Source organism: Physella acuta, unplaced genomic scaffold (assembly GCF_028476545.2).
Source record: "Physella acuta isolate Inbredline_101_S28 unplaced genomic scaffold, ASM2847654v3 ptg000007l, whole genome shotgun sequence".
Taxonomy (NCBI): Eukaryota; Metazoa; Mollusca; class Gastropoda; family Physidae; genus Physella; species Physella acuta.
This window is the reverse complement of record NW_026731527.1, coordinates 74,372-96,500: the sequence shown is the minus strand read 5'-3', so window position 1 is coordinate 96,500 and position 22,129 is coordinate 74,372. Positions and strand designations below refer to the sequence as shown.

The following is a 22,129-nucleotide window of genomic DNA, read 5'->3' as shown; positions in this document are numbered from 1 at the left end:
ATAAACCTTACAATTAAATATAACCAAAACAGAGTATTTGTCACTATTTTAATGTAGGGGGTGTAGTTATTCCTTTATTAATAAAAATTATCAACAGTGTATTATCTGGCTACTAAATTCAAATTACAGTTTATGTTCCTATAGAAATTCACCCTTCAGTTCTACCAGTAACAAACATTAATTATAAAGAATGTAAATTCCAATTTTTATGATTATTTAGAGGCAGCATTGTAAATTTATAAGCCTATATATAAGTTTATAAAATATTTTGCAGCCTTGAGCAGATTTAATTTCAAAATATTTTACCTCCATCAGGCTGCAGCCATACTTTAACAAACTCGACAGAAATAATAAATCCTAATCGTCCATATGACCGAGTCCGCAATGCTAACTGCAGCTGGTCAATAAATGCTGAAACGGGAAAAGTTATCTCTGTTAGGTATGGCTGTTGAAATTAATGCATTTCTTCATATTTCACACTGATAAATGTTATTACTAAAGTATATATTTGATTTTCTATACGTTCAAACTGGTTTTAAATGGAATTTAAGTTCAAAAGTAAAATATTTTAAAATTTGAAATTTCTAATAGAAGCTTATTAGTTACCAACACCCTATATGTTTAAAATAATCCAATTAATATAATGTATACATTTTCTCAGAAAATTTTACATGTATAAAACTATGAAATAAAAAATAACAAAAATACAATATTGTTGCAGGTTTTCAGGGTTTTACATTGAATCTGATTACAAATGCTCATCATCTTACCTAGAAGCATATGATGGGATCAGCCCCGCTGGAAGATTTATTGGTCGTTATTGTGCTTATGGAATGCCAAGTATAATCAGGACTAAGGGAAACCAAATGTACATTAATTACATAAACAATTATTACTCTTATTATGGATATTTTGTCGGCAGTTACACGTCGCACGGTAAGAATTTATTTCACATTTCAATTCTAAGATGTTTTACGAATATGTTTGTTATAAATGTTCCTTTTTCATTTCATAATACATTTGTTAAAGCCTGAATATCATAATTCAACAAGCTTTAGATTTACTATATAAAGAAAAACATTTGTCAATATAAAGGAAATTTAAAAATCCACTTGCCATTTAGTTTGCCGAAGCTTCACCTATGGCCTGACATCATGTGACACCAACTGTAAATGTGTGAAAGACAACACCCAGTTCTGTGACAACACCAATGGCGAGTGTATCTGTAAGCCTGGCTGGACCACGGGAGATTGTTCTGTAGACGTAAATGAATGTCTGGCAACAAACAAAAAAGTCTGCCCAGAAAACTCCTTCTGCTTAAACTCTCCTGGCAGTTACACATGCACATGCCGACCAGGTTATGTGATGAATGCAACAACAGCAACGTGTGATGGTAAGTACAAATAACAGCGTATTAAACTTGATTTATACTTATTATATCAATGATCTGTTGCTTAGTTTTCTTCGAAGTACCTAAAATTAATTACAATTTGTATCTGTCAGTTTACTGTAAATGGAAGAAAAAACATAGACCTGTAAATGTTCGTTCTTTCCTTATTACAAACTTAATCTAATTAATAGTTGTGATTTTTTTTTAAATTTATCTTTTTTTTTTTAAACAGTAAGCACAGAGTGCACAATATTAAAATGTTCGCACGCTTGTACGATCGTGGGTATTGGCGAAGAACAATGTGTATGTCCATATGATCTCGTGCTTGACAAAGACACACAATTGAACTGTGTTGGTAAGTTGTGAGTGAGAATTGATTAAAACATCTTGTGTGATTGAATCAAGAAAACAATGTATTATAAATTATTTGACATATTTTGTAGTAGGTCTAAAAGTTTATTCGCATTTACCTTATTTACGTTTGCTTCCTTTCGGTCCATTAATCAGAATATCAGTCATTATTTTAATATATTTACCCCTTTGAAATTCTTACCACTTTCATTATAAAATAAATTAATTAACAAAACTTACTTTGTCAAGTTCATTTCACACTACATTTAATTATTTGCTATAGAGAATCGGAAGACTTTATAATATTTAACCCTTTATCTACTGACGGTACTTACAAGTACCACTTTAATTAAGCTTCTGTATTATTTTTAATCTAAGTTGAATCTTTAAATGTATTAATATAATTAATAGTATTATTTCCCCTAAGCCACCGGTAGTTGGCTGGATCGAAGTTTTTCTCAAATTAACTGTGCGGCGCTGTTTTCAATCTCTTCCTGTATCGGTTATTCAAAATCGTGAAGTAACAGATCTCATATGGTTCTCATTTTTTTTCTCGTTTTACATTAATATTCAAGTTTTTAAGTCCAAATATTTTATATTGGCATCTTCAATAGTCAGGTAAGTGTGCTTAACTTCTATTTATTCCATTTTAAATAAATTGTCTTTGTATTAGGTCAATGTTTAAACGAATAGCTAAGAGTAGCGTCAGGGCACACTGTCATATTTTTAGAAATTCTCGGAAATGACAGATTTTCGATGCGGATAGGCATGTTAATTATTTTGATGATAAATTATCAGTATACTCAAAAATTATATTTATACATTTAGAAGAAGGTTAGCATATGGTGTACTTAACAACATATTGTAACTAAATGTACATTTCTAGTAATAAAAGAATAACATGAATGGAGATTGCAGGCTAGTTTACTAGATCTAGGTTTAGTAATATTTTTTTTATGCATAAGTGTAGTTCTTGTGGGTATTTGTTAGGTATAAATATTGCAGAAACTTGTCTCGCCTACAATAACTAATAATGTATACCTGTAGACTAGTAACTGTCCAAACTTCTGCATATAATATAGATTTTTATGGTAAATTTTAATCAGGAAACATTAAGCAGCAGAGGCGTAGCGACCCTTCCCGGCGCCCGGGGACAAACTTTTCGATTTGCACCCCCCACTCGAACTTCCGATTTGCACCCCCCCCCCCTCGAGATTTTGATTTGCCCCCCCCCTCAAACTTTCGATTTCCACCCCCCTCAACCTTTCAATTTATTTTTCCAACCCATTTTGGCGCCCCCTAAGGTCGGCGCCCGGGGACATATGTCCCCCCCCCCCTCGCTACGCTACTGTTAAGTAGTAAGCCACTAAGCTTATTTTAAACACATGGAACTCACTTCTATTTACGAATAGTGTAGTGTAGGCCTGTCCTAACATTCTAGTAGGCTAAAATCATACTAGTCTTACTAGAATTAGTGTACTAAATAGCTAGGCTTTTGTTTTCAAAGTATTTTATTTCTGAGGCTCATTGTAATTTCTATTGGATGCTTCCAGCAAAAACAGGTTTAGTCCAACGATTGTTGCCATATCAAAAAGACCACATACAAGAATTTGTCACTTGTCACCAGTGTTTCTTCCAGACTTTTTTCTCCGGGGGGGGGGGGGGGGGGGGCACTTGAAATTTTCGGGGGGGGGGGGGCGGTAAACTTTCTTTGGGGGGGGGGGCGGACACTGTTAAAAGTATATATTTTCTATATAAAATATATAAATTTCATTTCGTTCGGGGGGGGGGGGGGGGGGGGGAGGCGGTAAAAAAATTTCGCCTGGAAGAAACTCTGTTTGTCACTAAGGAATAAGGGAGTAGATCTAGGACATGTCGGCACCTTTTTCTGTGTTTGGTACATTAAAAAAAAAGATCTAAGATGTGTTCCCATGGAAACCCAGTCTACAACCATACTCGAAATATACTTGTGTGTTCTGTTTATGTGTAAACATTATAAAAAATGATTGTTATAATAATTGCCATGTTATTAGTTAATAAATGTTACAGTTTATTCCTGCTTTGTAATTATTGTGGAAAAAATGTCCAACATATATTTAGGCCTTTAAAAAGTATCAAAACTAAATTTCCTTTGACGTATGCTTTAAGTGTGCCAGAAGCAATATAATAACACATTATTTAAGACATTTCATTCCGAACTTTAATTCCGTAAATAAAGGGTCAAATTTTAGGTGGTGACTAATTGTTTAATTTAATCGAATATGCATTTAAAATTCAAGTTGTGTTTAATTTTTAGTGCCGTACTACAGCTATGGAGAAATTGCAAATGACCTTAAGCTTGCTGACAACATCTTGACTGCATCAACCTACTTAAGCAGCAAACCAATCAAATTTCTATCTGGGGCTGTCTTTAGCACAACACTACAGCCAGAAGCTTATGTAAGTTATTATACAAATATATTTTTTAAATATATGCTTAGCAAAATACGTAGGCTGCGAATATAAAGATGTCTTTTAATTATCATCTTTTAAATAATTGAAACAAAAATGAAATATTCCACCTAAGACAAATGTAATGGTAGGCTTATAAAGTAGGTGTATATTTCTTAGAAAATATCTTTATTTTCATAACGTCCATAGGTGATGTCTAATGGAGTATTTGGCTTTGGCACCCAGCCCATTACACTAAGTGGCTCCCCTGATTTGAGTTTAGCCAGTCAAAAAGGACTTAACATTATAGCTGCCTACTGGGCTGACATTGATCCAACTATTGGTATTAATTACCATATTTTGATGGACTGTTTTCTTAAACCTTTCATTCTAATTTATAAAAAAAATAATAATTTAGTGTTAGTTGATTTAAGTGCGTGGTAATGAGATCACTTGTGTGTACCTTACAGGCAATGTCTACTACCACCTGTATGAAAGATGCGGCCATGTTTTTTCTGATGCAAATGACGCGGAGTCCCCAGCCCTAGTACAAGTGATGATGAGAGCCAGCAAGGATGTACAGAAATATTTCTCACTCTCTGGTTTTGAAGTTAATAAAGCCCTAGTTGTCACGTGGGAAAATGTTCAACCTTTTGCTCCATCTAAAGAAGTAAGGATAGCTATTGTTAAATTACTTACAGAAACTCGGTTAACATAATTTGTTAGGTTGATAAAAAATTAACTAATTTAAATAGTAATGACAGATACATTCCTTGATGGAGCTATTATAGAATTAAAATGTTAATATCATTATGCTATTTACAACCAACATCTGAAACTGTAGTCTGCTTTTAAAATGAAAATAATATTTATATGTAACATTATGACGTTTATTAAACTCTTTTCAGTATAAAGAGCTTAACACAATACAGGCTATTTATGTAAGTGGCTGGGAAACAGATGTCATAAATGGAAGGATAACAATGCAAGGTAAACATTTTAGTTTTTATTGCATCTAAAACCCATTTATTAGTACATTAACTAAATTCTTTATTCCGTGTTTTATCATACAGGAATTGATGTGTTTTAAATTATTTGACATTTAGAATTGAATGGAAGGGGATAAATTTTCAATAGCTAGATCATCAATGTTTTTACTATATTTATAAAGTACAGCTTTTTAGCCATTATTTTTCATGAATGATGTAAGCCCTGAAAGTGTGTGTGTGTGGGTGGTGTGTGTCTAAAACCTAATTTCTTACCACCCCCATGCTAACCAACTATCGGGCGTCAGTGCAACCTTGGCTAAACCCACGGTGGTTATAACCTAACCTTAATCTAGATACAAAAAAGAGAAAATAAACAGTTTATCAATTTTATTTACAAAACAAAAATGGAACCATTAATATAAAAAAAAACATAAATACACTACAATCTAACTCTAAAACAAAGAAAACTCTAAACGAAACAAGCAAACACAACAACATTATCAAACAAACAAACACCCAGCCAAGTTACTAAGACACGCGTGGTGCAATCCTCAGGATCTACATTCTCGGTTAGTAGGTCACTGGGCCTTACTGTTTTAGCTGGGAACTATGTTACTCGCAGTTTTGCAGTGAGAGGGTTGAAGTACTTGATCCAACACCATATGCAAATAACACTATTATATAAAGATGTTGCAACCGTGGGCAAGCATTATACAATTACTCATCTAAACGACACGTGTGACGACTAATCAACAAGATGAATATCGGTTTCCTGTACTTATATTTAGTCTTGCACTGGACTCATATGCACCCTTTTACCAAGACGAAGAAAATCAGACACACACAATACACGGCAACCAGTCCTTACACAAAAACTTCACTATTACACAATACGCGTCATACCATCCATTCGTTCATCATACGTCCGAACCAGTATTCATTCGAACTAACCTTTATTGAGAACATCAAAACACTTATTTAAAGCCAGAAGCCCCGTAGCCACTGTAAATTTCAACGTTTGCACACATATTTGCACACAATAAAATAATAATAAAACAAATAAACCATTCAACCGCTCACACTAATGTAGGTGTTATCCTATTTAAATAATTTGAAAATATTATATTCTTACAGATAAAGAGACAGCATATGTCATCTTTATTTACCAACAAGGACAAATGTCATGGCGCTATGTTCCAGAGAGACCTATAGTCATTGGGACAACAGGAAGCAACAACCAGAATTTTGTACCTGATTTGAATTCCCCACTTTTAGTCAATCTACCAACACTCCCTGGAAACAAAGGTTTAATTTTAAATTAATGATTCAAAATTAATAAATCAAATTGGATATAATTAATTAATTAATTAATTAAAAATAAAATAGTTATAACACAGTATATATAGGCCTTATATATATATATATTATATATATATATATATATATATATATATATATATATATATATATATATAATATATATAATATATATAATATAAGCGGGCTGGTAGTGTGTCAGTCCTCGTGTCATCGCTATAGATTTTGGAACCATAAAAGTAAACATCGCTCCATGCAGTGCTTTTCAGTTCATCGCAGTGTCTTTTTTATAAGTGATAGAGTAGGGTTTGTTTATATAACGACTTAAATTCATTTTATAGTTTCCAATGTTTTTACTCTTTCGCATAACGTGAAGAAATATTAAATATGCAAAAACATATTAAGCGGATCAATGTCAAATATCATTTTCTTTTAGATTCTTTGAAAAAGTAGAATAATAATAATAGGGTCGAGAAAACGAATTAATTAAACTGTTTTGTCATTTTCCAAGGAAAGTAATTTAAAATATATTTCAACTCACGCTAATTTAAAAAAAATGTGAATGCAAAATCTACGCACCTCCTATTTGTGTTTGTGTTGTGTTTGCGTTGTGTTGTGCTTGTGTTGTGTTTGTGTTGTGTTGCGTTTGTGTTGTGTTTGTGTTGTGTTTAGTTTTGCTCTGTTCCCAAGTTAGTACATTTAAAAAAGATATATATATATATATATATATATATATATATATATATATATATATATATATATATATATATATATATATATATATATATATATATATATATATATATATATATACAGGATATACTGGAGTCACAGCTTATGAGGTTGGCCAAGTTTCAAATTATGATACAAGATGCTACCAGTACATCTGCAGCAACACATACCTGCTTGATGATCCAGTGTTCAAATATGATAAGCAACAATTGTACAAGTGCCCATGTACCCTGGAGAGGCTGGGACGTCAATGGCAGCTGTACGAGAAACGTGGAGTGAAACAAGACATTTACTGCTACGCCATCAGCAATGTTGCTAAGAGAAGGATGTTACAGGGAAATAAAAGGAATATGGTTTGTGCTTTTTAGGTTGTTTGTTCATAACATCTAAATGAGATTTCGCAACAGCAATAGTTTCCTAATGAAATGATAAGACAATTTTCACCACCTGAATAATCACTTTTAAAGTTACCAAAAAACTGACGTTTATTGAAAGTGGCCTTAATTTTTGGTAATTACATAGCTCTTATGCCGTAGCAGCACAGAAAGCAATTAGATTGCACAAAATGTAGCTATGAAAGAGCTTTTTTTTTAATAAAAAAATGTTCTGAAGCTGCTCATTTTTCAAGCTTTTATTCAACTTGCTTCCTATGTCTGTCTGTCTTTCTGTCTAGGTCCAGGCTAGCAAGCTAAATTTCTAGCATTTCTAACCGACCGATTTCTCTGAAATTTGGCACGTGCGTCAAGAGTTGTCGAGACCTGATGACAATGCAATCTGACATCAAATAAATGACTTAATTGGATGAATAATTATTTTTTTTTATAAATTAATTTTAATTTTCAAAAATTAGTAGGATGCCTACTACTATCCCACACTATTATAAGCGAATTATCCTGTTTATTTTATATTATATTTTCTCGTATACATAGTATAGAGGAAGTATTATAATCGTGCACAAAAATCACATAAAATTGTGACAGTTTTCACCGTTTTACACCTCAGTACTTCATCATAATAATATACGGCGTATAGGTGACAAATTTTAATCGGGCAAAAATAATCAATGCAGATTTATCAAAATGTTGATGTTTTATGCGTAGTCGAAAAACTGGGTTTTGCAATTTTGTTCGTATGTCTGTGTGTGTGTATGTCTATGTATATATTGAGTACCGTTATAGCTAGGTTTATGAAATATCATATAAAAGTATTATATAGAATTTGTAGTTATGTTCCAACTTTTCAGCGATTTCCGATAACCGGAAGTGAGGCTTATTCTACTTTCCATTTTTCTAAAGCCTATAACTTGAATACTGTTTCAGATAGTTAAAAGAAATTTCATATTTAAGTAAAATATCTAATTATGCGCTATCTGTCAAATTGTGAGTAATTTCTGTTGACCGGAAGTAGTAATTTATGCTATTTTCAATTTCTGAAGAAAAAAAACGCTTATGAATGTATAAAGTACTAATAATATTCCGCACTATTATACACAGTTTATTTGGCGTTGACTTGGTGCGCAATTATTTTTCTATGAAATTATATTCAATTTAAAATGTTTTAAGTAATCACTAATTGATTTCAAATCATGTCTATATCCCGAGTTGCCATTCCCCGTACTCTTATATAAGAATATTCGAGAAAGTTATGGGGAGATCACTCCCGGTTTATTTTTTGTCACGAAACTGTGTTGTATTAAAATTGTTATAGCATTAAAAAAATGCTTAGAAAGCGTTTTAATAACAAGCTTTTATGTAGTAATGCACTAGAAATAGGTAAATAAACAATTTTTAAAAAATATTATAATACACTAATACTTTTTTTAGTAACTATAAAGAAAATCGTTGGTCTCTACCTAAATATTAGTAAAGGTATCAAATAGATGATATAATATAATTATAGTGACCCACGCTTTTCTTTATTGTAATTTAAATAGTTAGATTAGGTTATGTTTACCTGTCGCCCCTCCTGCAGTAGTGTATTATTATATATTTATTTTTAGTGCATTATTACATAAAAGCTTATTATTAAAACTTTTTTACTGCATTGTTTTCGATTGGAAATAAAGATTTGATTTTTTTAAACACTGAAACAAAAACCAAAAAACTCTTCCATTAAATGTTTGAATTATAGATCTCTAGTGCATTTAAAAAATAACAAAATAGTTTTTGCATTTAAACTAAGCAATAGTATTTAAAATAATTAATTTTTTTAAGTTAATATGTTTTCATTTCTTGTAAAATTATGTTTGCATTTTCTCATTTAATATTGTTAGTATATAGTACAATTCTAAATTTGAAACCAATTACTGAATAGCTAGAAGATAGGAAATAAAGATTGGAGATAAACTAAATAGGCCTATGTTTTTAACAGCTCAATAAATTTTTACATTTCAACATGATTTTTAATGATTATATTTTAAAAAAAAAACAATTTAGCATTTTTTTGTCAAAACATTTAGCTCTGCTGCTACCGCTGGACCAAACCAAACAATGATGACTGGAGAGACTGGCTACAAACCTGGAGAGAAGCCACCTATCTCCCAGCATCCTCTGAATCAGGTCACCTACTTATCAAAGACCCCTGGTCAATAGGCAACTTTGATCTGTTTCAAGCACAGGAAAATATGCAGGCACATCAGTGGTGCTGTAAGGATGCCAGCCAAGCAAAGTACTGTGACTGGTTTTTTAAGGTCTTCTCTGACAAAGGATGCTCAAACTTTGTGGTGTTTGTTCCAGGCAAGATTATAATTGATTGCTTTGGACTTTTTTGTTTCAAAATTATTTTTATCATAAGATCATAAGAAGAGAGCAATAGTGGGAGGGGGGGGGGGCTATCTTACCCCGAGCATCTGCAATAGGGAGGGGCACTCTTTTTAGTGCCCAAATTTCTACCAAGAACAATAAAGTTCTTTTGCTTCAACTTGACTAGTGGTTTTATAAAAAAAACAGATCTAATACTGCAATGATTGTTCTACAGTCTCTATCTTACGCTATTTTATAGACAAAAAAGCTGCACCAGTTGTAGTGTGAAAGATGGCAAACCTTCAAACCTTTTTTTCATCACTTATCGCTCCTCTTTAAATAGTCTAATAGGGTCCCCTAAAAGCTCATTTAAATAATTTTGTACTAAGCAAATTAAAAAGAAATTTTTTCTCTTAATTATTATTAAAATAAGGCAGATTAAAGAATGACACAGCTGAAAAATAGGAATGTATTCAAAATTATAAATATTAGTTAAAAAAAGCAATAAAAAAACAAACACGAGAAACCATAACACATATTAAACCTCCGTTTTTAACCGCTTGGCAAATATGGAGTTGAAAATTTCCCAATTTTTTTTATAAATAGGATATAGATGTTTTGAAACATGATTATATTCGTTAATTAAATGAGTTAGAGAATATTATTGTGTGATTTGTTGTCTAACGATGAGTATGCTTTGCAATGAAAAAGATGAAATTAGTAAATTAGGAAATGGTTTAAATAATCAATTATTCTAGTTCAGCACCTGGCAATATAGTGCTCTGGAAATCCTGAGTTCAGACCCCAGGTAGATGAAACTCATAGTGTGGGCAACAAACCTAATAGGAGAGAAAACTCCGAATTAAAAAAAATATGGCCACCTGTTCAAACGGCATATAACTTGTTGACATAGGTTCATAGGTTATGATGTTATTATAAATATTACTTTTACAGAAAGTCCAATAATATAATAGAAAAGTGTTGAATTTTAAAATTCATAAAATTGCAAAGTAAACTCAATTACTGTAGAACCTACATCTATTTAACTGGTCCTATTTGCGGAGAAAAATATTTTAAAATTTTTGTTAAGTTTTTGTTTTATAATTATTTGAATACAATTTAAAGATAACCTCTATTGTAAAATAAAATGCAATTAACTTAAGAATTTTAATATTTTTTTTTTAAATTACAGCTTCAGCACTGGGAGACCCTACAATAACAACACTAGATGGCGTAAATTATGCCATGAATGGTTGGGGCGAGTATTGTATGATGGAAATTGACAGTGAAAACTTTACCATTCAGGTACAGTTATCAAATATTTGTGACAAACTTGTATTATTATATTTTGTTTGTTTATCATTTTTGTGTTTTAAAAACATATCTTAAATACCAGACAAGAACAGGAAGAGCAGTAACAGTGAATGGAACTCTATCAAGTGCCACTGTCTTTATAGGATTTGCTGTCAAGGAATCAAATCAAACTACATTCCAGGTTCTGCTTTCATCATCTAACACAAGTAAGATTTTAAAAATGTTTTTTTTTCATTTATACATGCAAGAAGTTGCTGGGCTTTTTATAATGTTGTTAATGTTATATTACAATTGGTTCGTTTCCTGATATCATTACCATAACACAGTACAACCTTACACTTCACTCTAATTCTGACCTTAATAGAAACTTTATTGCTTACCAAAATTTTGACATTCAAGCAGTGATATAACTAAAAATCACCATACCATATCACAAGCTCTAATTGCATTTTCACTAGACCTTATTTTTTTTCTCTAAACTACACAACAAATGTTAGCCTATAATGTTTTTTTTGTATATGTCACGATTTTGAATTGTCTTTTCCCCAGCAATGCTGCTTACATCATATGGTGTGGACATCACAAATGATTTTTATAAAGATTTAGACTCAGAGATCATTGTTGCAACAGATTCTATTCAAATCACTAGGGAATACAAGAATAACAGAACCATCGCTATTGCGACCTTTACCTGTGGTATGAATTTTAAATTAAAATTCTGTTATAATTTTTTTTATGGTAAACATGTTTACGTTAAGTTGAACTTGTGTTAAACATAGACTGAAAACTTTCAAAAAGTAATTTCCAAATTTTAAATTTTTTTTTTAAAAAATTCTTTTTTTTTTAGAATTTATGTAGTTTTGTATTTTATATTACTTTTAAAATTTAACAGGGGTGACAATTCATGTTCATGTTGCTGTAAGATGTCTTGAGATTATGTTTGAAGTTCCTAAAGATCTTCAGGGTAAGACCAGAGGCCTTCTGGGAAATTTCAATGGTAACACAACAGATGAGTTCATTACTCCTGATGGCCAGGTGCTTTCTGCAAACTTGACTGAAAGGGAGATTTTTCAGCAGTTTTCTCAAAAATGTAGGTTTCTCACTTACAACCAGCTTGTATATTTTAATTGTATTGATCTTTTAAAATGAGATTTACTTAATCTTCAAAGTAAATGAATTGCTTTTAATGTTATCTACCCATTGCACTTTTAGTAAGTATTTTTTCCCGTAATTAAAAAATAAATAAACACAATAGTTTATCATGACCTGTTACTCGTATTTTGAAAAAGAAAATTGAAGTAAAATAATAATTAGCATAGTGCTAAACAATTTAACTGGTAAAATCAATTGTAAACGTTATACATAAGAGTAGGGTAAGAAAAGTTTCTATTAGTTTGTTGGGGTTATTGTTAATGATATAGAAAAGAGTTTAAGCCAAACTGTTTTAAATTAGTGATTTAATTTGTTATTATCTAGTTAGTGTCCACTTAAAAAGCACAGTTGTAATGCTGGGCATTATTTTTGTTTATAACGTTGCCATTATTTTCTGAAAATACTTCCATGTGTTCCTTTTGACCTGCCAAATAAGAAATTAAATGCAGTAAAGAAACGTGTAAGATTATTTTTTAATGCTTAAATAGCATCTGTGTTTTTTTTTTAATGCAATAGAATATGAGTACCACACTTTGTGTAAATAACATGTGTTTTAAAGATCTATTTCTTTTTTATTCATTTTTATATAAATCTCCAGGGGCAGTAAATGCAAGTACATCAATATTCTTGTATGGACCAGGAGAAAAAGCAGAAGATTTCCAGCACCCAGAGTTTACTCCCATGTTTAAAGATGAAGCTAAGCCTGAAGATGTGGCAAAAGCTGTTGAAATTTGTGGAGATAAAAATGATGCTTGTATTTTTGATTTCCTTGCCACTGGTGACCAGGCATTTGCAGAGAATACAAAATCTTTTAGTGAACAGATGGCTGAGACAACAAACATTTTAGGTAAACATAACAGATTGTATGTAAAATATATAGGCCTACTTTATTACACAGTGCATTTTTAATAAATTTGTAATTTTGTATATGTAGTTTAATTCACAACTAATTTTTTTTAAAATGAAAAGTCATAAAAAATATAGGTTACTTTTTTCTTTTAATAATAGCCAGTTTGAATTTAATAGAGCCTGCAATTTTAAACAATAATTTTGTACAATATATTTGTAAGGACATTGAATAGGAACTTTGAAAGGATATTAATAATTTACTCCGTTTAAAAAATGGCTGAACATACACTTTTTTCTTCTAAATCTTTAATTACAAAACATTGTTTATATATCTACAGCTAACAATCCACCCAGCCTGACAGTAAAGAATGATAGTCTAAACTCCAATGGCCGCTGGCTGGTTAAACATGGAACTCTGTCTAACTTACAACTCATTGCTGAAGATGAGGACCATGATGCAATAACATTTGAAATCCTAGGCAATGTCACTAATGTAACCATTGATAATACAGGATTAATAACTTACACTCCTAATGTTAACAGTCCTGTTTTCATCCAGTAAGTTCCCATTTCAGAAATAAGACAAATTACACATTTACCTGTTTGTTACAAAACAACTCAAACTGAATAACATAATTATTATATTAATTAATACAGTAAATGAAAATAATAATATACATATTATATATATATATATATATATATATATATATATATATATATATATATATATATATATATATATATACATATATATATATATATACATTAATAAACTGTTTTTATTCAGGCCTATATAAGTATGACAGTTAATTTGTTTTTAATTGTACAGAATCAGAGCAAAGGACTCAAAGGGTGCTGTCTCTCCATCTATTTACATCCCAATAACTGTTTGCCCACTCTGTAGCGGACATGGTGTCTGTGATCCAAATACTCCAAGACAACAGGAGTTTCTGAATGGTCAATTCCAAATATTAATCTGTGCATGTTTTCCTGCTTATAAAGGTTTGAAGTCATTAAACATTTATTAATATGTAGCATATATTTAAATTTTTTAAATGATTTAGTTAAGAAATATATATCTTTTTTTTATATCAATACAAAGATTGTTTAATGAGTTAAACGATTATAAAATTTTATTTTAAAAATATAATGATTTTGTTTCTTCTAATGTTAATTAATGCACCTGTTAAGTATTTTTCCCCATACTCTATTTATGATTTAAAGATATGCTTTTCATTAGACAGTATTGGTATACAGATTCACTGCATGCATATTGCTTAATATTTCATATTCAAGAGTGTTACACATTTTTTTTATATTTGTTTTTTAATTAGTAAGGATGAATTTTTTTGTCAAGAAATGTTTACAAATTAATAATTGAATGCTATCATCTTATAGGTCAAGAGTGTGACTCAGAGCTGGATGGCTGTGCTGCAGAGCCATGTTCCAAGGGACAGAACTGTACAGATCTCACTGCTGCCCAACAGGGAAACAATTCTATTGGATATGCTTGTGGCCCTTGCCCTAATGGATTTTTTGATTGGAAAGGAAAGTGTGTTGGTATGTAAAAGTGTATTTTTTTAGAATCTTAATAGTGTTATAGTATTTTTATGTGCTAAGTAATAATAACATTTAAAACTTAAGTAATACTTATTTAGTTTTAAAATTAGATAGGCTTGAAAACAATTGAAAAACATTTTATATTTAAACTTTTATTCCAGATATTGATGAGTGCAATGTGAGCAGCCCATGTAGCCAGGTGTGTTCCAACACTGAAGGCTCATTTGTTTGTAGTTGCCAGTCTGGCTACAGGCTGGACACAGTTGAAAAGAAAACTTGTTTAGGTAACCGTATAATTCTGATTTAAAATGTGTTAAATAAATTTACATTTGAATACAACATATCATTAAATTTTATCATTAAAAAAATTTATCATTAGTTTACAAGGTGAGTTATTATAGTAAGATCTAAAAACATTTAAGTAGAATTATGTTAGCATTTAAAAACATTTTTAAAAAACATTTTAAAAACATTTTTATCTAAATGAAAGGCAGTCATGATATTAAATTAAATACTTTCTTTTATGATACAAAAAACAATGTTCGTTATATAATTTCCTTTAATTAATATTATTGTTGGAATTTCATTATTTCTTTTTCAATTTTGCATTAAAAAGAAATTAATGAGTGTGAGGAAAGAACTTCCAAGTGTCAACAAAAATGCACAAATACAAGGGGAAATTACTCTTGTTCATGTCAGACTGGGTACATACTTGATGATAATGGATATACATGCACTATAGGTAGATGCTATTTTTTTTTTTTTTAATTTCTTAAAATTTTTATTTATTGTTCTGGCTAATTTTTCCTTCCTGCCTTTGACAATGGACTCTTGTGTCTGGTTGTAACAGTACAATTTTAACTTTTGGTGTTAGAAGTTCTAGTGATAAGGCTAGTCTTTTGTAGCATTATATAATACAGGCAATAGTTTAATAGTACAGACTCAGAAATTTAACTACATTGGCACCATCAAAGAACTCCTGTTATTAATAATTCTAGTGAAATAAGCATGAGTTTTCTACTGTCATCCAACTAACTTTACCTAATCCTCACGTTTCCATCTGGAGTATAGGGTATCAACAAATCTCTGCCATTCCACTCTGTCCTGGGTGAACCACTTCAATTCATGCCAGGTCTTGCCAATAGCCTGCACTTCTTCTTCCTTCTCTCTCTTCTATGTTCTCAATTGTCTTCCTCTCTTTCGTTTTTCTCTTCTTTTCTGCTGTCATCATTATCCTTTCATTAATTCACCAATTGAAATATAATTACAATATAACATTTTATATTTATCAGACTCCAGCATACGAGAGCAATGCTACCAATGTCAACAGGTTTGTAGTGTGACAAATAACCAAGTGAACTGCAGCTGTAGACTTGGATATGAGGTTGATCCAAGTGACAACACAAACTGTATAGGTACTTTTTTAGTTCATACATATATGATCTATACTTACATATATTTTAAATTTCATAAAACTTGACAGACATGATTAAATCAAATTTTTAAGTGCATTTTAATATGGAAGAAGTTTAAATTAAAGTACAAAATAAAAATTCTACTCATTAAAACTGATAACAAAAAGTAAGTTATAACTTAAATTAAATAAAAAAGCAGATTTACCTTCTAAAACTTAAAAACATGTAGCTATGCCTATCATCTTATTATCAGATAAAAATATAATTATGATCAATGTTTGTTAATTAATGATCAGATATAAATGAGTGTGAGTATGGCAACAAGCCATGCAGTCAAAGCTGTATCAACCAGCTGGGGACATACCAATGTTCATGTTACACTGGCTTCAAACTTGGGCCTGATGGAGTCTCTTGTGCAGGTATGGATGAAGTCATATCTCTAGGGTCTCTGTGGCTATTTAAGGACGGACAAAGGTTTATCATCACTATATTAAGTATTAGGTCTGATTTGTGTGGGGAACATTTTTATTGTCTTTTACAAGAATTTATTTCAATTACTATAAATATTGGCCAACTTACTCAAAGTAAACATCTTATGGTTATATTTTCTTGCAGGGATTCATAGTAAAAAGCAAAACAAAACAAAAATACTGCATTGTAGGTCTATCTGTTTGAAAACAGGACATTTTAATTAGCTTCTAGATTTTAATTATTTTATCAACTATGCAAACACAAGGTAAAAATGAAATATCACCTTTAGCTTAGCAGTAACTCACCATGACAAATGTGAAGTTTTAGATTTTGTTTAGGGTTTTATTACTAATATATAAAAATTATAAAAATCAACCCGATATACATGCACCCAGGTCAATGAAATCAATTATTTTTTTCTTGTTTTTAGAATAGTCCATATATTGTAAGAGAAATAAAATCCTTTGCATTTCATTCAGCCTGTGAAAAACCTTACTATGGTGAAAACTGTGAGAACATCTGCCAGTGCAGCAGTCATGGGTCATGTGACACAGTTAGAGGGTGTGTGTGTGACAAGAGCTGGACAGGGGACAACTGTGAGCTGGACGTTGATGAATGTGCCCAGCCCAACTCATGTCCTGAAGGTTTTGTCTGTAAGAACAAGATTGGGTCATTCTCCTGTGTGTGTTCAGATGGGTACAAACTGGACAATGGAGCTTGCTTAGGTACCTTATTATTTACAGTACAAATGTAATTTAAATTCACATAATGTATTTTAATATGAAGTTATGGTAAAATGGTCTTCATTAAGGATTTTATAATGACTGATAAAACATTCTCAACATGTGTAAATTATCATTTCACAATGAAGAGATTGTGTAGTAAATACTATTCTTATTTAGAACCTAACATATTTTTTTTGTAAAAGTATTCTTTAAGGCCTATATTTGGGTTCTATATGCAATTAAGAAGTTCATTAAGAGAATTTTTAAATGTTTTTATGACCAAGTCCAAAAATGTGGGTTCTTCTTAATATTTCAATTAGGCAATTTAATATGTATAAACCTGTCAGTAGGCCTACTAAACTAGATTAACAGTTAATTTAAGAGTAAGTTAGCAAACAGCTAACATAGGCTTACTAAACTAGATTAACAGTTAATTTAAGAGTAAGTTAGCAAACAGCTAACATAGGCTTACTAAACTAGATTAACAGGTAAGTTAGGAGTAAGTTTGCAAACAGCTAACATAAACAAAGGTATGTCTCTGCTAATTAACATAGAAACAATATAATTTTTAATACAGTTTTGAAATTTAGAAATAATCACTATTTGATGTGGCAAGATTTTTAAAAAGTGACTATATACTCTATGACACCAGACATTAATGAGTGCACAGATATTTATTCTAACACAACCTGTGACAGACTTGTAGAAGTTTGTATCAACACAATCGGAAGCTACAGCTGCTCGTGCAAGAAAGGATATGCCAGAAATGCTCAGTCTGTTTGTGAAGGTTTGCACTTTGTTTTTTATAGCAAATCTTACACTTTAATTATTGTTTAATCAAGCAAAAAATATACTGAAATTGTATTAATGGTTTTTATTTTCTCAAATTTTTCAATAAAGTACCTAGACGGTCCATGGGGCAGGAGAAGTAGAGTTTACATTTTTCACTGACCTCAGCTTGTAGTTTGATTAGCACTATAACCAACCACCTAACTTCAGTCAGGTACCCATCAGAGCTGAGTTGACTCAGTGATCGGAACGTGAGATATTTGGGTTAACAGTTGCACACACTGCTATCCGACCCATTCAAATATTTAAACAAATAACATTTAAAAAAAATATTTTTATAGTTTATGACTGATAACAAGTTGACATACAAGTTAAGCCTTTTTTTGTACTTCAGATATAAATGAATGTGAAAAGAAAGTAGATAAATGTGAACAAATCTGTGACAACAAGCCTGGCTCCTACAACTGTTTGTGTCAACAAGGTTTTTATCTCTCTGATGACAGGTGGACCTGTGTCAAAGGTTTGATCACAACCTGTTTTGTTTATTTCTTAGCTTAACTTTGGGAAAGTATAATTTTAGAATACATGAATAAAACTACTTTTATAATGAGTAGTTATCGCCTCTTAAGTTTTTGCATAAAATGTAATTAATAGATTTTTAACATTTGTAATGAAATTCTATTATATTCATAATTTTATTTGTTTATTTTGTAATTATAAATAATCATACTGACATCATGTCTTACCAAACAGTGAAAGACCCTTGTGTTGGTCAAACTCTCAACTGCAGCTATGGGTGTGGTGTTGATGCTGAGAGTACGCCCTCTTGCTACTGTGCAAGAGGCTATCAACTAAAAGGCACAGAGCTCTGTGAAGGTATTTAAATTATATACCTGAAATAATATTTAGGAACTGAAGTTCATTAAACACATAGGTATTATCAATACATAACACAATAAGTTTAATTATTTTCATAAAAAAACATAAAGTGTTAAACATAATCTTATTTACTATACACAATTTTTTGTATGCTAATAGAAAATAAAACAATTCTAATTCTTGAAATGTGTGTTTGTCAGATGTCAATGAGTGCCTGACAGACAGTGACAACAAATGTGCTAACAAAACAAGCTGTGTCAACACTGATGGCAGCTACACATGTTCATGTGAAGCAGGGACAAAGCTGGACAATGATGGCCGCTCTTGTATTGGTAATACATTTTTGTATTCATCAATTTATTGCAAATATATATTACAATATTTCGCTCTGTTACTTAAACCTTTCTTTCCCTTTAAAAAACATGAGCCAAATTTTCAAACTGTATTATATAAACATTTTTGACAGGATGTAGTGGTGAGACATGGGGCATACAGTGTAACAAGTCATGTAGCTGTGGGTCAGGGGCAGATTACTGTGATCTAAAAACTGGTTGTGTTTGCAAGTCAGGATACACTGGTAAAAAATTATACATTTTTAGTTGGTATTATTTTATATTTTCAAATAATTATATATCAAATTCCTTTAAGAAAGTAAAAATTTTGCTTTAGCTCACGTTATGTATCTTTAATTGAAAATAAAAGAATAATCTATTGCAAATGTTAAGGTGTTTTCTCAAAAGAAAAAAAATCATATTTTTCTTTCCCTTAGGCTATACACAATTTTGTTTTATTCTCAGGAACACTGTGTAATATTGACATTGATGAATGTACAACTGGAGCACAGAAATGTGGCACCAATGAAAAATGTGTCAATTTACCTGGATCTGCTACCTGCCAATGTCTGGCTGGTTATGTAAGGGAGAACGGAGCTTGTGCGGGTAATACTAAGTTTTATATTACAAAATAAAGTTCAGGCTAAAATATTTAAAGCTTTAATTATCAATTTTATCACTAGCATCACACATAAAAAGAATGTCTTATGTTTAAATTTTTTTTAAGATTTGAATGAATGCTCCAGTCCAACAACCAACAACTGCCCTCAGTTGTGCAACAATTTTGTTGGAGGTTACAGCTGTGCTTGTTTCCATGGATATTTCTACAACTCAACAACCAACATTTGTTCAGGTGACCTCTTCTTTGAACCTAAATTATATTTTTAAAATAGCCATTATCATTTAATAATAAAACAAACATAAAGCATAACATCTCTAAAATATATTTTTTTATTCTTATGAAAATTGCTTAGGATATGTGTATCATTTCATATCAGATTAAGCAAACAAATAACTTGCATTTCTACCTCCAGATATAAATGAGTGCCAACAAGACAACACCAGATGTGAACAGTTGTGTATCAACACAGAAGGAAGCTACAGGTGTTCTTGTACATCTGGGCTGTTGCTTCAACCTGATGGTCTTACTTGTAGAGGTAGTTTAATGATATTGTCCTTTTAACAAATAAGATTTGTTTTCCCCTGTGTTATTTAATGTGAAGTTAATAGAAGAAATAGTTGTAACATTCATGATTTTCATGATGATTTTTTTTTGTCCTAAAAACGTGTCGCAAATCTTAGTCTAGTATCTTGTCTAGGTGTATTCTACTGAACTATTACAAGAATAATTTCTTTGCATTTATCATAATTATAAATTTAAATGAGCAGACTTTAATAATCACTTTGGGCTTGCAGCCACAATACCATGTACCACCAAAACCACATGTAGCTACCAGTGTGCTACCATCAATGATACAGAAACGTGCCTGTGCTCAAAAGGAACAACTTTAGCAGCTGATGGTCTAAATTGTGATGGTATTTGTCTTGGCATTTTCATAAGCATTATCACTGTGATATTAATATAAAAAAAAATATTGAAAAATTAAAAATTGATTTTATCTAACAATAATTTATTAATTTCTATTGTATAAATATAATGTATAGGCCTACATAAAATTTGTATTATTGATAATAAGTATTTAATCAAATATATTATACAGAAAATTATAATTGACTACCATAAATAAAAAGTTAACTTTTTATGAATTATCTATCTGAATGTATATTCTTTTTAGTGACAGAGTAAATTATTTTAGTTCTATATTTAAAAAAAAGTTTTTTTTTTTTAAATTTAATTATCAAAGACGTGGATCTTTGTGCAAAATCAACCTGCAAACATGGCTGTGTAGAAACTCTGCAAAACACAAGCACAGAGTGTGTGTGTCCTGTAGGACAAACACTGAGTAATGATGGCATCACATGTGAAGGTACTCACATTTTCAAATATTTCATAAACTGTTTACTTTGATATCTTAAATAATCACTGTTTATAAATTTGAAGCTAATGATTTTTTTTACAAATGAATTTTTTAAAAAAATAATTAAAAGTTGTTTTTCCGTTTTTGACACTTTTGTAAAAAAAAGTGGTTATCTGTTCCTGGTTAATATACTATGTAACCAGATTCCTATTTGTATGTTGAAAATGAGTTAGAACTTTTTAAAAATGAAAACTTTATTTACAAACTAATAGTCATAGTTTATAAATTGATATTGTTTAAGATATTTGAAGAAATGATAAATCAGCTTTGTTTTTTTTTATGACTAGACTGTATTGAAGGCAGCTGGGGTGCTGGATGTAACAACACATGCAGCTGTCAGATGCTGAACACAGACCACTGTGACCAAGTTACTGGTTCATGTCAGTGTAAGATTGGATGGCGTGGTGCCATGTGTGAAGATGTTGTCATCGACTGTAGAGTGAACAATTGTTCATCGAATTTACAGTGTAAGAGTTCAAGCACTGGGTATGTCTGTATGTGTCGTGAAGGATTTACAACAACAAGAGATACATGTGCAGGTAGATAAAAGTTTAATTTCCTCTAGCTTTAATTTATTTTCTTTAGTTTGATGCACAAACATTATTTTAAAAAAAACAAAGATTGTTAAAAGCAAAAGCATTTTAAAATTTC

General features: G+C 30.8%; 1 protein-coding gene across 1 annotated transcript in view; it reads left to right on the top strand.

Moving 5' to 3' along the window:
- LOC131944017 (uncharacterized) overlaps positions 1–22,129 on the top strand; it is a 40,711-nt gene that overhangs the window by 14,284 nt on the left and 4,298 nt on the right. Inside the window, exons 12-45 of the mRNA XM_059304499.1 lie at positions 722–840; positions 1,124–1,393; positions 1,623–1,745; positions 4,038–4,180; positions 4,382–4,514; positions 4,642–4,841; positions 5,080–5,161; positions 6,295–6,465; positions 7,294–7,562; positions 9,668–9,944; positions 11,143–11,255; positions 11,347–11,470; positions 11,814–11,960; positions 12,157–12,354; positions 13,015–13,263; positions 13,604–13,823; positions 14,098–14,270; positions 14,667–14,828; positions 14,990–15,112; positions 15,445–15,570; positions 16,121–16,243; positions 16,540–16,662; positions 17,194–17,439; positions 18,092–18,226; positions 18,623–18,748; positions 18,982–19,104; positions 19,308–19,439; positions 19,574–19,684; positions 19,905–20,045; positions 20,167–20,292; positions 20,474–20,596; positions 20,856–20,975; positions 21,305–21,427; positions 21,766–22,017. Coding sequence (XP_059160482.1) covers positions 722–840; positions 1,124–1,393; positions 1,623–1,745; positions 4,038–4,180; positions 4,382–4,514; positions 4,642–4,841; positions 5,080–5,161; positions 6,295–6,465; positions 7,294–7,562; positions 9,668–9,944; positions 11,143–11,255; positions 11,347–11,470; positions 11,814–11,960; positions 12,157–12,354; positions 13,015–13,263; positions 13,604–13,823; positions 14,098–14,270; positions 14,667–14,828; positions 14,990–15,112; positions 15,445–15,570; positions 16,121–16,243; positions 16,540–16,662; positions 17,194–17,439; positions 18,092–18,226; positions 18,623–18,748; positions 18,982–19,104; positions 19,308–19,439; positions 19,574–19,684; positions 19,905–20,045; positions 20,167–20,292; positions 20,474–20,596; positions 20,856–20,975; positions 21,305–21,427; positions 21,766–22,017 — 5,426 coding nt within the window. The remainder of the gene's footprint in view (positions 1–721; positions 841–1,123; positions 1,394–1,622; positions 1,746–4,037; positions 4,181–4,381; positions 4,515–4,641; positions 4,842–5,079; positions 5,162–6,294; positions 6,466–7,293; positions 7,563–9,667; positions 9,945–11,142; positions 11,256–11,346; positions 11,471–11,813; positions 11,961–12,156; positions 12,355–13,014; positions 13,264–13,603; positions 13,824–14,097; positions 14,271–14,666; positions 14,829–14,989; positions 15,113–15,444; positions 15,571–16,120; positions 16,244–16,539; positions 16,663–17,193; positions 17,440–18,091; positions 18,227–18,622; positions 18,749–18,981; positions 19,105–19,307; positions 19,440–19,573; positions 19,685–19,904; positions 20,046–20,166; positions 20,293–20,473; positions 20,597–20,855; positions 20,976–21,304; positions 21,428–21,765; positions 22,018–22,129) is intronic.